We start from the raw sequence: 15755 nt of genomic DNA, 5'->3' as shown, positions 1-15755 counted from the left end.
ATCATTTAGCAGCAGCATAGGTGTGAGGGAGTGTGCACGTGTGGGTGTGTTGTGTCAGTAACACGTGTGGGTGTGTTGTGTCAGTAACACGTGTGGGTGTGTTGTGTCAGTAACACGTGTGGGTGTGTTGTGTCAGTAACACGTGTGGGTGTGTTGTGTCAGTAACACGTGTGGGTGTGTTGTGTCAGTAACACGTGTGGGTGTGTTGTGTCAGTAACACGTGTGGGTGTGTTGTGTCAGTAACACGTGTGGGTGTGTTGTGTCAGTAACACGTGTGGGTGTGTTGTGTCAGTAACACGTGTGGGTGTGTTGTGTCAGTAACACGTGTGGGTGTGTTGTGTCAGTAACACGTGTGGGTGTGTTGTGTCAGTAACACGTGTGGGTGTGTTGTGTCAGTAACACGTGTGGGTGTGTTGTGTCAGTAACACGTGTGGGTGTGTTGTGTCAGTAACACGTGTGGGTGTGTTGTGTCAGTAACACGTGTGGGTGTGTTGTGTCAGTAACACGTGTGGGTGTGTTGTGTCAGTAACACGTGTGAGAGTAAGAGTGACAGTAATACGCCTAAAGCTTCTTTATTAAATCATTAGTTAAAAATAAACAAACAGGCGGATCCAGGACATTGGGGTTAATGGTGTTAATGATGATCTGGGGTTGAGGGTCTAGGACATTGGTGTTAATGATGACCTGGGGTTGAGGGTCCAGGACATTGGGGTTAATGGTGTTAATGATGATCTGGGGTTGAAGGTACAGGACCTTTGTGTTAATGGTATTAATGATGACCTGGGGTTGAAGGTACAGGACCTTTGTGTTAATGGTATTAATGATGATTGACAGTTGACAACTCCATTGTGTCCTCCTCCCAGAGTGCTAAGAACCTTGGCGTGATCCTGGACAACACCCTGTCGTTCTCAACTAACATCAAGGCGGTGACCCGTTCCTGTAGGTTCATGCTCTACAACATTCGCAGAGTACGACCCTGCCTCACGCAGGAAGCGGCGCAGGTCCTAATCCAGGCACTTGTCATCTCCCGTCTGGATTACTGCAACTCGCTGTTGGCTGGGCTCCCTGCCTGTGCCATTAAACCCCTACAACTCATCCAGAACGCCGCAGCCCGTCTGGTGTTCAACTTTCCCAAGTTCTCTCACGTCACCCCGCTCCTCCGCTCTCTCCACTGGCTTCCAGTTGAAGCTCGCATCCGCTACAAGACCATGGTGCTTGCCTACGGAGCTGTGAGGGGAACGGCACCTCCGTACCTTCAGGCTCTGATCAGGCCCTACACCCAAACAAGGGCACTGCGTTCATCCACCTCTGGCCTGCTCGCCTCCCTACCTCTGAGGAAGTACAGTTCCCGCTCAGCCCAGTCAAAACTGTTCGCTGCTCTGGCACCCCAATGGTGGAACAAACTCCCTCACGACGCCAGGTCAGCGGAGTCAATCACCACCTTCCGGAGACACCTGAAACCCCACCTCTTTAAGGAATACCTAGGATAGGATAAAGTAATCCTTCTAACCCCCCCCCCCCTTAAAAGAGTTAGATGCACTATTGTAAAGTGGTTGTTCCACTGGATATCATAAGGTGAATGCACCAATTTGTAAGTCGCTCTGGATAAGAGCGTCTGCTAAATGACTTAAATGTAAATGTAAATGTAATGATCTAGGGTTGAAGGTACAGGACCTTTGTGTTAATGGTATTAATGATGACCTGGGGTTGAAGGTACAGGACATTGGTGTTAATGATGATCTGGGGTTGAGGATCCAGGACATTGGTGTTAATGGTATTAATGATGACCTGGGGTTGAAGGTACAGGACATTGGTATTAATGATGACCTGGGGTTGAGGATCCAGGACATTGGTGTTAATGATGACCTGGGGTTGAAGGTCCAGGACATTGGTGTTAATGGTATTAATGATGATCTGGGGTTGAGGGTCCAGGACATTGGTGTTAATGATGACCTGGGGTTGAGGGTCCAGGACATTGGTGTTAATGACGATCTGGGGTTGAGGGTCCAGGACATTGGTGTTAATGACGATCTGGGGTTGAGGGTCCAGGACATTGTTGTTAATGATGATCTGGGGTTGAGGGTCCAGAACATTGGTGTTAATGGTATTAATGATGATCTGGGGTGGAGGGTCCAGGACATTGGTGTTAATGATGACCTGGGGTTGAGGGTCCAGGACATTGGTGTTAATGATGATCTGGGGTTGAGGGTCCAGCATATTGGTGTTAATGATGATCTGGGGTGAGGGTCCAGGACATTGGTGTTAATGATTTTAATAAAGATCTGGGGTGAGGGTCCAGGACATAGGTGTTAATAAAGATCTGGGGTGAGGGTCCAGGACATTGGTGTTAATGATTTTAATAAAGATCTGGGGTGAGGGTCCAGGACATAGGTGTTAATAAAGATCTGGGGTGAGGGTCCAGGACATAGGTGTTAATAAAGATCTGGGGTGAGGGTCCAGGACATTGGTGTTAATTACGATCTAGTGGTGAGGGTCCAGGACATAGGTGTTAATTACGATCTAGGGGTGAGGGTCCAGGACATTGGTGTTAATGACGGGCTGTGGGTGGGTGATGGGGGTGGTGGGGGGGGGGGGGGGTACCTGTCCTGATTCCTCAGTATGTGGGGTAATACAAGGGATGCCCATGTGGAGGCGAGATGACTGCCGAGGGCCGTGCCGAGAGAGCGAGGGAAGAAAGTGGTGGAGGAGAGGAAGAGATTAGAAGTAATAGCATCACAGAGGGATCAGTGCAGCCTATCTCATTACTCCCAGGCACAATGAGCACAGCACTCCCAAAGCAGTTTACAATTACACCTTTCCAGGCCACAAACAAGCCCTGCGCTTATTACCCAGGCTACTCTTTGGTGCTTTAGCTGGAGGAAATCCTCCTCTAATTGCGATATTTCCCTAATACTCAAGCACGCTGGTTAAACGGGCTGTTTGTCCCCCTTCCTGGAGATGCGTCTTAACAAAGTTTTTATCTGTCACAGAAGTGTACGCTGGATGGTCCAAGGTCACCGCTGCACACACACACACACAACTCTGCCCCACAAACCTCTGTCAACGTTGTTTACATAATTATATAAATAAGTAAGAAAAATTCAGACAAAAATATTGTAATTTGAGGCTGATTACGACTCAAGGACCTTCAAGGAGGCTTTTCCCCCCCTAATCATCTCTCTGCAATTATGTACATTCCTAATATATTCTCAGAGCTTGTTGTGTTTGTTCTCTTTTTATTTCCTTACAATCACATTAAATGTGCATTTCATTATAACCTAATTGTGAAAAAGAAAACAAAGGAGAACGGGGGAAGACTGCCACAACGTATCAAAATGTGTGTTTTAAACTAAACAGGAAAAGGTAAATGCCATCAGCAAAAATAACATAACGCAAACAAAACGCTGACACAACACATTGATTAGTGATCTCTGGGTGTTTTGTACTGGTGCGCCTCTGCTTTCACTGTAATTATCCAGCCTCCAGCAGACAGTCTTTCTAGTCTAGCCGGGCCTCTGCGCAAACAGCCTCTCCTCTCATCTCCCCCAGCCTTATCAAACCCTGTCACCCTAAAGGGGCCCATTAGCAGCTAAACCTAATGAATTGCCTTCGTGAACAAACGTATAACCTGCGCGTCATGAAACAAAGGACAGAGAAGGGGAACAAGACAACGAAAGAAATAAGGAATTGAGGACGGTGTAAACCAAGGTGTTTCTCCTGTGAAAGAGAGGACAAAGTGTGGCCTGTGGAGAGGGAGTCCATGGTGACGGCGCCGCTGTTTACCATGGCAGAGACCCTGACAGGAAAGGGAAAGAGACACTAAACGTGTGTTCTGATGGAATGATAAAACCATCAGACCCCCAACAAAGAACCAGTCACTCACAGAGAATGGGGCTAACCAAGGCTAAATTGGGCTAACAAGAGCTAACCGTACTATATCCAGCAACACCCAACACAGGGGCAGATATCTTGCTAGAAACCCCCGTCACAGAAGACCATTAAATGGGTGAAGACGCCCTCACACCCCCTAGTTCATCCTCCTCCCCCATTTAGAGTGATGTGAGGAGACGCTGATGCTACCGGTAATGGGATGGCATCAATGTCTGAAGGCATTAGTGGGAGCTGGCGTTGATCACACGGTTGGCTGGGTAAACAGGGTAAACAATCGGCTTGCCCGCCTTCACCAGATTAACCCTCTGCCGGCCAACACACATGCACACACACTGCTCACACGTTCGTCTATTAACCCCCTTTAACGTGAGAGGGACTGAGGACCTCATGGGACCTCACGACCACGCGTCACCCATCCCGCTGTCTAAGCTCACATCCATTCCCTTGTCGTGAGTGACCAGCAGCGTATCTCGAGTGGCGTTTGATGTGGAATCGTCCGTTTCAGGAACCGTCCGTCTCAGCCAGTACATCAACAACGACACCACGGCCACCAAACGAAGAGACAAGGTGTGTTGAAGACAGATTAGATAACACCGTAACACAACATTCCATCGACCCCCCCCCCCCCCTCTCTCTAATCACGCGTGCGCAATTTAAGTTGTGCGACACCTCCAGGTTAAAGGCGTGAGGCTAAAGCCCATCTACTCTACGGGATATGCTACGGGCCAATAAGATCCATGTCGCGAGGCACTAATCTCCGTTTGGACTGTAAGCGCCTGGGTGGTGACGTGAGATGTATGCACGCGCGACTAAGTCGCGTTGGATAAGAGCGCCTGCTAAATGGCATATACCGTTATACAATTACAGATGAGGGAGAAGGACATCCACATGGAGAGTTAAAGAGGCTTGACCTGGCAGCCCACTACAGGCAGAGGGAACCTGGCCATGGTGCATACTTCTGACCTGCATGGTGGGCTCAACTAGGGGGGGGGGGGGCTAGAGTTCAACCAGGGGACAATTTACACCCGGACACATGCCTTACTGCATACCGGGCTGTTTTCATACAGTGAAATACCGTTGGAGAACATTCGGGAAGAAACACATCCACACCGACAACACCTATAGCTTTGGAAAGACGAAAGCAGCGTAGACTCCGTGTAAGAGAGTCGATTGCATTCCGTTTGCCTGTAGCAAAGCCCCCACGTCCAAATACCCGTAAATAAAGCAGCAGGAGGTATGGAGGGGAAATGACGAACAAATAAAAAGGAGGGGGTTGCCTTGGAGATTGAAGCACTGTGATTGGCTGAGGGACTGGGTAGCAGAAGGACAAACGGACAAATCTCAGAAGCTAATAACAGCGAGTACGGCACAGCCCTCATGGGCAAATCTGGCACTAAGATGATAATGAGATTATAAAATCCACTATATTGCAGCAAATTGTATAAGTGTTTCATTGAACCTTGTTGAACCTTCATTTATGCACAGCCGGGCTCTTTTCCATTTTCTCCCCTTTCCTTGAGATGATGGGCGGAGTGTGTGAGGAGGGAAGCGGAGGAAAAGAACGGAAGCGCTCCTGGGTACAGTTTACCTAGTGCAAGGGTGAACCAGGGAGCCAATACCATACACTGGGCTTCCTTAACATGTTACGTCTGCTTAGCATTCATATGAAGCTATCATTACTCTGCTACTGCTTCTGCCCGCTCTAAATATCTCATCACTGCCCAGTCCATGCACACACAGGCTACACTCAGACATGCATAAATAACGTAGAAATAGACCAACAACGTCAGATCTATGCAAGGACTATAATCAACCTCTAATGAGACCACATATGAAACGGATGTGATAGGAGATGGCATCTTGGGAGAACTTGGTTTGTGTCTGCTATCACCTAGTTATCTTTCAATATCTGTATTCGGTAAATGACAAAAAGCATGAAAGTGAAATGTAATATCTTTCCGACAAAATGACTATTAGCACGGAGAACATAGAAATATCTGTCCAACCTGGTTAGAATATCTAGAAAGAAAAAGGTTTTCAAAAGGCCTCACCCAATACTCACCATACTTCCTAACCAATATTCACACTAATATGGTGTATATGCCATGGGTGTCCCCTGTGGGCATCAAAGACACAAAACCCCTGGCATTGCAAGCGCCACGCTCTACCAACTGAGCCACACAGGACCACAATACACCCAAAAAGGTGAGTAAGAGCGGAACGCAAGTAGAGTTGACTGGTAACGCTAACACTAATAATGCGTAAAGGTTGCATTTAAATGCATCACCCTCCACTACATCCATACTAAATCCTAACCAACGTTCACAAACCAATAGATAGATGAGCTCTGCTACTCTGGGAGAAAAAAAAAACTTCACCTGACCTTCTGTGTTGCTTAGCAACCAGTTGCCATAACACTTCTAATAAAAAAGGCAAGATACAGGCAAGGGATGTTATAAGAGAAAGGGCTCGGAGATAAGATGAGATCAACAGGAACACAAAAGACGACAACGCGACACCTTGGGGGGGGGGGGCTGCAGCGTTTTCACTCTTTTACCAAGTCAGCCTGACCAGCTTATTATCAACTCGACAGAGCCACGAGGGACCACTACTGGACCAGTAGACTAGACTGGTCTCCTCAAGTATTCCACCCAATACTCCCAGCCATGCTACTCTCAATATATTCACACAGTTGAGCTGCCATTCTCTGCCATGCTATACACACACTTAAAACCACATACTGCTCATTCAGTCGATACAGACATACATTCAACATATTGATTTTGGGATGCAACAATGAGCTTGGAATGTTACCATTAAACTACTATTGATGCTGTATTCCTCTCACTGAGGAAACTGACACACCTCTCCAAGGCCATGGTAGAATCATGTCTATTGACTGGTAGTACTTGGTATCCAACATGTTCTACCTCTGATCTGACTTCAGACACACGTCAGAGACCGAGAACACCAAGATCAAATTCAACAGACACACACGGTTCTTTCAAAGTGATCAAAGTGACCCCGGTCTTTGATAGAAAGCAACCTCCCGTCTATCGTCCCCGCGCCGTCGGCGGAGAAGCCAGCCTAGTCTTTTGAGGTAGAGAAACAGGGCAGGAGCGAGAGAGATGAGGAACGGGGTGTCTACCAGAGCGTGGCCACTGACCTGACATTTCAAAACAATCACAAGCAATTGTCCACCAGACAGGTGTGGAGGGTACGACAGTGCTCTTAATCTGTCCGCCATAGGTCCCTCCTAAAGAATTAGCTTCCTCTCAATGTTCCCTTCGGTATCAAGGGGGTTCTTTTTTTAAATATATTGTCGCCCTAACTTTACGTTCAGGGGCCTACAACCCTGTGTCAGCCTATTCATTCAGGGTCAAAGGAGTTAATACGCAATAGAACCCGCAAAAAGCCGCGGAAATCGCAAGACCCTTGAGTTGTGTAGTTTTCATTTTCTGGCGGTATGGAAAGTGAGGTTTTTCTATTTCTCTCTGCGTCATGCCACGATGACGCTTTAACCTGTCCTCCCCCCTCACAATGTCTCCAAAACAGGCGTCAAAAGAATCCATACAGTACAAAAATGATTGAATAACCGCATTGTTGGGAAGGGCTTGCAAGTTAAGCACTGTACTTGTGCATGTGACAAATGAAACTTGAAAAAAGGGAAACAAAGAGAATGACTAAGTAAGATCTCCTGTACAGCTCCAACTGTCTTACCGAAGCTCTTCCCCTCCACCTCCTCCACACCAGCCTCTCTATATTTCACTCGGCGCCATAAATATGACCCCGTCAGAGGCACAACAAACTCAGAGACAGAGCAAAACGGGGGAAGGAAAATAGAACAGTTTTCCTCTCTCTCCAGCACTCTGATCCTGTCTGCATGGTGTACTTGGGGTTCATTACATAAGGCTGCCAAGTGGGTCAGGGCCCGCCAGTCTGCGCCGGAGCACACAGATCAAACACGTTAAGGCCCCATCTCCATTTTAAAGAGGAATAGCAAATGAAGGCCATGTTTTCTGATCCTCTATGAGAGAGAGAGAGAGAGAGAGAGAGGGTAGCAGGTAGCCTTGCGGTTAAGAGCATTGGACCAGTAACCGAAAGGTCGCTGGTTCGAATCCCCGAGCCGACTAGGTGAAATAATGACGATGTGCCCGTGAGCAAGGCACTTAACACGAATTGCTCCTGTAAGTCGCTCTGCAGAGGAGCGTCTGCTAAATGACAATAAGAGAAATGGAGAGAGCAAAGGAGAACCCCCCCCCCCGCAAAATTACGAGTGTCTACATGAAACTATATGAAACTTTTATTCCCTCCACCATGGGAGCAAGTGGGAGGGTGGAGTATTTGAGCCTAGGACTAGAGAGTAAAAAAAATTCAATACATGACACAAAGCAGCACAATGATTTGTGTCAATATGTGTAGTGGTGGCGTGTGTTAGTACAGAGGAAGAGGAACATGAAAGGCTGTGCAGAATGTGGAGAGATAAAAGGCTGGTTAGGCCTGGGAGGAGATGCTGATTACAGCAGCCAGTGTCTCCCCTCAACATAGACATAGCATCTCATTCATGCCTAAGAATCCCTTATATACTCAGCCGCCAGTTACTGCACTATATTTTTCAGTCTATTGTAATAATCCACCGATAGACAGTATCTACCATTCCACAAATAAAAAGTAGCTTCCTCAAACGCCATAATATCCCTCCGACACAGCCACCTCTGTCTGTAGTCGTATCTGCCAGGACACTGCCGGGTCAGCGTTTTCCACGAGCGTGTCAGTTGAAAGAGAGCTTGGCACCTGTAAAATCCAGACGATAGCTAGCCCCGGCGATGAGCCCCGTGAAGGGATCAGGATCAGGGTTAGGGTTCACCAACGTTTACCCTAGCTGTTTCCTGCGACGCTAGCGCTAGGCTACGCTAACGTCCGCAGAGACAAAAAGCTAGAAAGACGCCCTTCCTCTCTCCACTTGATCTTTCGATGAGCCAGCAGACATTCAACCCTCCCTAAAAAAAAGAAAAAAAGAAAGTCAAGCTGAGAAAACAGAGGAGGTGAGGAGGTAAGGCGGGCTGTGTTTCCTCTGACAGTTTAACTCAGCATACAAACATCCATCAGACGGACGGACGTGGACCTGTAGGTGGAGTGTAGAGGTGGCGACAAGAAGCTACGATCAACAGTACATGCCGGATCAGGGCGAGGGTTTACAATGCAGTTCAACCTAACCGGCATGCAACACGGCAACCGCAACACACGCAAACGTACGCACGCACACACACAGCTGACCCACATTGTACGTCGTCTGTGTCTTTCCACAGACTCGCTTTTAGGAAAGCTTGAGTTCAGGTAAAACGGACCAGGCTTCGCGCTCATTTCTCTATTTTACACTCTTGGTTCTAGCAATCAACGCAAACATTCTCGCTACTTCGCTGAAAAAGAAAAAACATCAAATAAAAACCAGAAACCTGCTTTTTAAAAAGAAAGATATACAACTCTTTCAGTACATCAAAAAAGGGAGCATCTTCTTCTTGATGAACACAACAAGGGTTAATTACGGGCCTGTGTTCAGAACCTTGTAACGGACCAGGGCGCGTAATTAAAGTTCAGGTACACATTAACGTACTTTTGTTAGCCATTAATCAGTGTTTACGCTGGGCCTTTGTAATTCATAATCAGGTTCAACAATGAGTAATCGCTAAGGAGTAGGTACATAATAGAGAGGAGGGAGTGCACACTGATCGTTTCCACTCTCCCAACCTCTGTGGGAGAGAGAGGGAGGTAGAATGAATAGTAGGCCTGTAGGGCGATTCCACGCCAGCGGGAGAGGAAAAATATTTTTGGTATCTCCGATTTTTCTGGCAATTCTCACATAGGAATTCCATTGGGAGGAAGCGTGTATTTTTTTATTTTTTACAATTGTATCTCAAACCGTTTTTGAGAAAATCATGATGAAAGTGGCCATTTGAGACCTACAGTTGAAGTCGGAAGTTTACATACACTTAGGTTGGAGTCATTAAAACTCGGTTTTCAACCACTCCACAAATTTCTTGTTAACAAACTATAGTTTTGGCAAGTCGGTTAGGACATCTACTTTGTGAATGACACAAGTAATTTTCCCAACAATTGTTTACAGACAGATTATTTGACTTATAATTCACTGTATCACAATTCCAGAGGGTCAGAAGTTTACATACACTAAGTTGACTGTGCCTTTAAACAGCTTGGAAAATTCCAGAAAATGATGTCATGGCTTTAGAAGCTTCTGATAGGCTAATTGACATAATTTGAGTCAATTGGAGGTGTACCTGTGGATGCATTTCAAGGCCTACCTTCAAACTCAGTGCCTCTTTGCTTGACATCATGGGAAAATCAAAAGAAATCAGCCAAGACCTCAGAAAAACAGTATAGACCTCCACAAGTCTGGTTCATCCTTGGGAGCAATTTCAAAAACTTGAAGGTACCACGTTCATCTGTACGAACAATAGTACGCAAGTATAAACACCATGGGACCACACAGCCATCATACTGCTCAGGAAGGAGATGCGTTCGGTCTCCTAGAGATGACCGTACTTTGGTGCGAAAAGTGCAAATCAATCCCAGAACAACAGCAAAGGACCTTGTGAAGATGCTGGAGGAAACAGGTACAAAAGTATCTACATCCACAGTAAAACGAGTCCTATATCGTCAAAACCTGAAAGGCCACTCCGCAAGGAAGAAGTCACTGCTCCAAAATCACCATAAAAAAGCCAGACTATGGTTTCAACTGCACTCTGGTCTGATGAAACAAAAATAGAACTGTTTAGCCATAATGACCATCGTTATGTTTGGAAGAAAAAGGGGGAGGCTTGCAAGGCAAAGAACACCATCCCAACCGTGAAGCACGGGGGTGGCAGCATCATGTTGTGGGGGTGCTTTGCTGCAGGAGGGACTGGTGCACTTCACAAAATAGATGGTATCATCAGGAGGAAAATTATGTGGATATAATGAAGCAACATCTCAAGACATCAGTCAGGAAGTTAAAGCTTGGTCACAAATGCGTCTTCCAAAGTTGTGGTAAAATGGCTTAAGGACAACAAAGTCAAGGTATTGGAGTGGCCATCACAAAGCCCTGACCTCAATCCTGTAGAACATTTGTGGGCAGAACTGAAAAAGCATGTGCGAGCAAGAAGGCCTACAAACCTGACTCAGTTACACCAGCTCTGTCAGGAGGAATGGGCCAAAATTCACCCAACTCATTTGTGGGAAGCTTGCGAAAGGCTACCCGAAACGTTTGACCCAAGTTAAACAATTTAAAGGCAATGCTACCAAATACTAACTGAGTGTATGTAAACTTCTGACCCACTGGGAACGTGATGGAAGAAATAAAAGCTGAAATAAATCACTCTACTATTATTCTGAGATTTCACATTCTTAAAATAAAGTGGTGATCCTAACTGACCTAAGACAGGGAATTTTTTACAAGGATTAAATGTCAGGAATTGTGAAAAACTGAGTTTAAATGTATTTGGCTAAGGTGTATTATAAACATGCCTCCTGTAAGACCCTATGATCCGTAAATCGTACATGATACCGCCATCTTGGTGTCATTATACTCCTTATAGTGTGCTCGAACATATGGAGTATGACTAGATTCTGAAATACAAATTGACAAATTCATTTGTTCAACATGGATCATAAGGTCTAAAAAAAGCTTTTCAAACAAGTTTGTCTGGGAGAATTACCAGTACTATCTGAGATACCAACAATATTTTCCCACTGGCGTGGAATTGGTCGGACTGCTGTGTTCACAATTCTATCGACCCACTCACACAGGCAGAACCAGACGCACACTCCCCTATCTAAACACTGAGAAAGTTAGAGGCATAAAATTTTACTACTTTAATACACGATTGAATTTGTCCAAATACTTATGACACCTTCAAATGGGGGGACGAGCTACACAAAGTGCTTTCATCTCTAAACGGTAAATGTATGAATGTACTGTCGCCTCATATTAAATATTTGATCTCAAATCCAAAAAAGCTGGAGTATATAAAAGTTTTAGCTTCACTGTCCAACTAAATACGCAGGGGAGTGTATGGCCAGGCAGCAGCCACGCACATTTCTCCTAGAGCCACACAAGTCACCTTGCGGTGCGAGGAGGGGATTCACATTGTCACTGTTGTGTGTCTCTAAGCCTGACTCTCGAGTGGGCCTGCCCATCCCTGCCATTCTTCCTCTCTCTCCTGGCTATCTGCTCTGTGACTGCAGCCCAGCCTTGGAGTGTCAGACCCTGGGAAGGCCCCAGGCCCCCCTCCCCAACCCCGGCCATCCTCCAAATCCTGCCCCCCCCCAGCACAGCACACAGGGAGGCTTTCCAGCAGGAGATTTGTTCCACTTTATCTGCATATTTAGGCAGTGTTCAGCGTGCTCCTAACTGATAAAATTCTGCCAATCTCTCAGGCCGCTGCCAGCGCCGGAGCAGTGACCTTCTAGGGGAAGATTCCTTTGAAAGAGGGAATGAAAATGAAAAAGAGAGGGGTGGGAGAAAAGCTAGCCAGGCGAGCAGGGAAGCGGTCCAGGTTTTATCACGTTAAAAACAATAAACAGAGATGTTAGCGGACACCCCCCCCCACGCTACAAAACTACCCCTCCTTCCCTCCCTCCAGCCCATAAGTGGGGCATTGCCATGCTGGTACCAGTGTTGTTTTCACAGATGATTAGCAGCAATAGCCAGACAGGCCTGTCTCCACGTCACCATGTCCATCTGCCAAACACCAACCAGCATGGATAACCCCTACGCTATAACCACTACCGCACAGGGAGAGGGGGAGTGAGATAGCTGGTTGGAGGGAGGGAGGGAGGGAGGGAAAGGATGGGAAACTCGTCCTTCAGTGCCGCCACTGACTCCATCCTCACTGCCGACTGCCACTCAAACCCCACATCTGACGGACAGCCAATGGCATGCTTTGGTTTGCCTTCAGACGTCTTAGTGTCTGTCTGATCAGGCGCCATTTTCCAGAGCCGACCAGTAGCCTAAAGCTTGCCGGACTTCAGACTAGTGCAGTTAGCTCTTGGTGTGGTGGGAGTGTGTGTGTGTCTCCGACGTACAAAAGACACGGATGGGAGGGAGGGAGGGACAGAGGGAGGAATTGAGAAGCGTTCTCCGCAGACATTCTGGGTCATGGTACTTTTGACATCCTTCCCTCAACCTTTGTCACCTCTGGCCGCTCTCTCGTGAGTGTTTCGCCGCCGCCAAGGACACAAAGACAAACCAAATCAACCTTTGACATGAGACCAGCGTCCAGACTCGCTGAGCTGGACACGACTTCTCGTCCACTTTCTCTCACTACCGCCGATGTCAAAGTCATTCAGACCAATGGTCAATCAAATGTGCCTGGGATAAGACGAGCCTGATAACTCCCATATATAGCAGCAGAACCTCATGGTGTAACGTTAATGCAGTAGCATAGGCACGTTCGGGGTTTGTGACTTACCAAAGAGGAAAACCCTTTTGAACAGTGCCTATTTAAGTCCGTTGAGTACGTAACGGTGGCTTGTAGGAGTACGTAACATTAAAATGTCATAGACTTAGCCGGTGGTAACTCGTGGCATAGACACCGGCTGGAATGCAGTTTTAACCAAATCAGCGTGCAGGATTAGACCCAGCCGTTGTATAAAGGAGTATAAACAACCAGACCGACATATAGGCTGACTGTTAATATTGATATATTACATGGTAACTTAGCTAGTGATGCATGGTATAACATAAAGCAGACATTTCTTGGAGACGAGTCACCAGTTTATTCACAGGCCACCCACTGTCCTCTCAACCATGTGTAACCATGTTGTTTTGATCCCGGCAGATCAGATAACGGCGGGAGGCATGGCTCCATGGAAAAACATGTATGTCGACCTATACATTGATCATGACGCCATCAGACAAGTGAGGAGAGGGTAGTCACAATAAGCCCACATGACCGTTAGGGTAGTCGTCGAGTGACATACAGTGGGGAGAACAAGTATTTGATACACTGACGATTTTGCAGGTTTTCCTACTTACAAAGCATGTAGAGGTCTGTAATTTTTATCATAGGTACACTTCAACTGTGAGAGAAGGAATCTAAAATCCAGAAAATCACATTGTATGATTTTTAAGTAATTAATTTGCATTTTATTGCATGACATAAGTATTTGATACATCAGAAAAGCAGAACTTAATATTTGGTACAGAAACCTTAGTTTGCAATTACAGAGATCATACGTTTCCTGTAGTTCTTGACCAGGTTTGCACACACTGCAGCAGGGATTTTGGCCCACTCCTCCATACAGACCTTCTCCAGATCCTTCAGGTTTTGGGGCTGTCGCTGGGCAATACGGACTTTCGGCTCCCTCCAAAGATTTTCTATTGGGTTCAGGTCTGGAGACTGGCAAGGCCACTCCAGGACCTTGTGATGCTTCTTACGGAGCCACTCCTTAGTTGCCCTGGCTGTGTGTTTCGGGTCGTTGTCATGCTGGAAGACCCAGCCACGACCCATCTTCAATGCTCTTACTGAGGGAAGGAGGTTGTTGGTCAAGATCTCGCGATACATGGCCCCATCCATCCTCCCCTCAATACGGTGCAGTCGTCCTGTCCCCTTTGCAGAAAAGCATCCCCAAAGAATGATGTTTCCACCTCCATGCTTCACGGTTGGGATGGTGTTCATGGGGTTGTACTCATCCTTCTTCTTCCTCCAAACACGGCGAGTGGAGTTTAGACCAAAAAGCTCTATTTTTGTCTCATCAGACCACATGACCTTCTCCCATTCCTCCTCTGGATCATCCAGATGGTCATTGGCAAACTTCAGACGGGCCTGGACATGCGCTGGCTTGAGCAGGGGGACCTTGCGTGCGCTGCAGGATTTTAATCCATGACGGCGTAGTGTGTTACTAATGGTTTTCTTTGAGACTGTGGTCCCAGCTCTCTTCAGGTCATTGACCAGGTCCTGCCGTGTAGTTCTGGGCTGATCCCTCACATTCCTCATGATCATTGATGCCCCACGAGGTGAGATCTTGCATGGAGCCCCAGACCGAGGGTGATTGACCGTCATCTTGAACTTCTTCCATTTTCTAATAATTGTGCCAACAGTTGTTGCCTTCTCACCAAGCTGCTTGCCTATTGTCCTGTAGCCCATCCCAGCCTTGTACAGGTCTACAATTTATCCCTGATGTCCTTACACAGCTCTCTGGTCTTGGCCATTGTGGAGAGGTTGGAGTCTGTTTGATTGAGTGTGTGGACAGGTGTCTTTTATACAGGTAACGAGTTCAAACAGGTGCAGTTAATACAGGTAATGAGTGGAGAACAGGAGGGCTTCTTAAAGAAAAACTAACAGGTCTGTGAGAGCCGGAATTCTTACTGGTTGGTAGGTGATCAAATACTTATGTCATGCAATAAAATGCAAATTAATTACTTAAAAATCATACAATGTGATTTTCTGGATTTTTGTTTTAGATTCCGTCTCTCACAGTTGAAGTGTACCTATGATAAAAATGACAGACCTCTACATGCTTTGTAAGTAGGAAAACCTGCAAAATCGGCAGTGTATCAAATACTTGTTCTCCCCACTGTAAATGTACGTGCCCACAGACACACTCACTCACTCAAATGTTCCATTTAAAGTAAGGGCAGTTGTTGAGGCCCCATCAGCATGGTCCATCTTTATCATCATGTTCGGGATTACGGATTACAGGCCTAATCCCGAATTAAGGGCAAATTCTCTGGCTGTGACATCATCGCTACAAACCATCCACAGAGAGGCCAGAGAGAAATGGAGCAAAACACCACATGAAAAGATTAAAGCGAGAGAGAGAAAATGAGAGAGAGAGAGATGAAAGGTGTAAGGAGTGTTGAATCC

At 46.6% G+C, this 15755-nt stretch overlaps 1 protein-coding gene across 13 annotated transcripts in view; it reads right to left on the bottom strand.

The window, feature by feature from the left end:
* Window positions 1-15755, bottom strand: part of LOC139545765 (cotranscriptional regulator ARB2A homolog) — a 199689-nt gene that overhangs the window by 50935 nt on the left and 132999 nt on the right. For 3 of the 13 annotated variants that reach the window (XM_071353914.1, XM_071353915.1, XM_071353919.1), the window contains exon 11: window positions 8180-8891. The exons of 9 other annotated variants lie outside the window; for them this stretch is intronic. In XM_071353914.1, the coding sequence (XP_071210015.1) occupies window positions 8800-8891 (92 nt within the window). In that variant the 3' untranslated portion in view covers window positions 8180-8799. Of the gene's footprint in view, window positions 1-2601; window positions 2662-8179; window positions 8892-15755 lie in introns of those variants that run through there. One more of the 13 variants, XM_071353917.1, reaches the window with a different exon arrangement.

This window comes from Salvelinus alpinus, chromosome 19, assembly GCF_045679555.1.
Source record: "Salvelinus alpinus chromosome 19, SLU_Salpinus.1, whole genome shotgun sequence".
Taxonomy (NCBI): Eukaryota; Metazoa; Chordata; class Actinopteri; order Salmoniformes; family Salmonidae; genus Salvelinus; species Salvelinus alpinus.
Note: the sequence above shows the minus strand (reverse complement) of the source record. Positions and strands in the feature narration are given on the sequence as shown.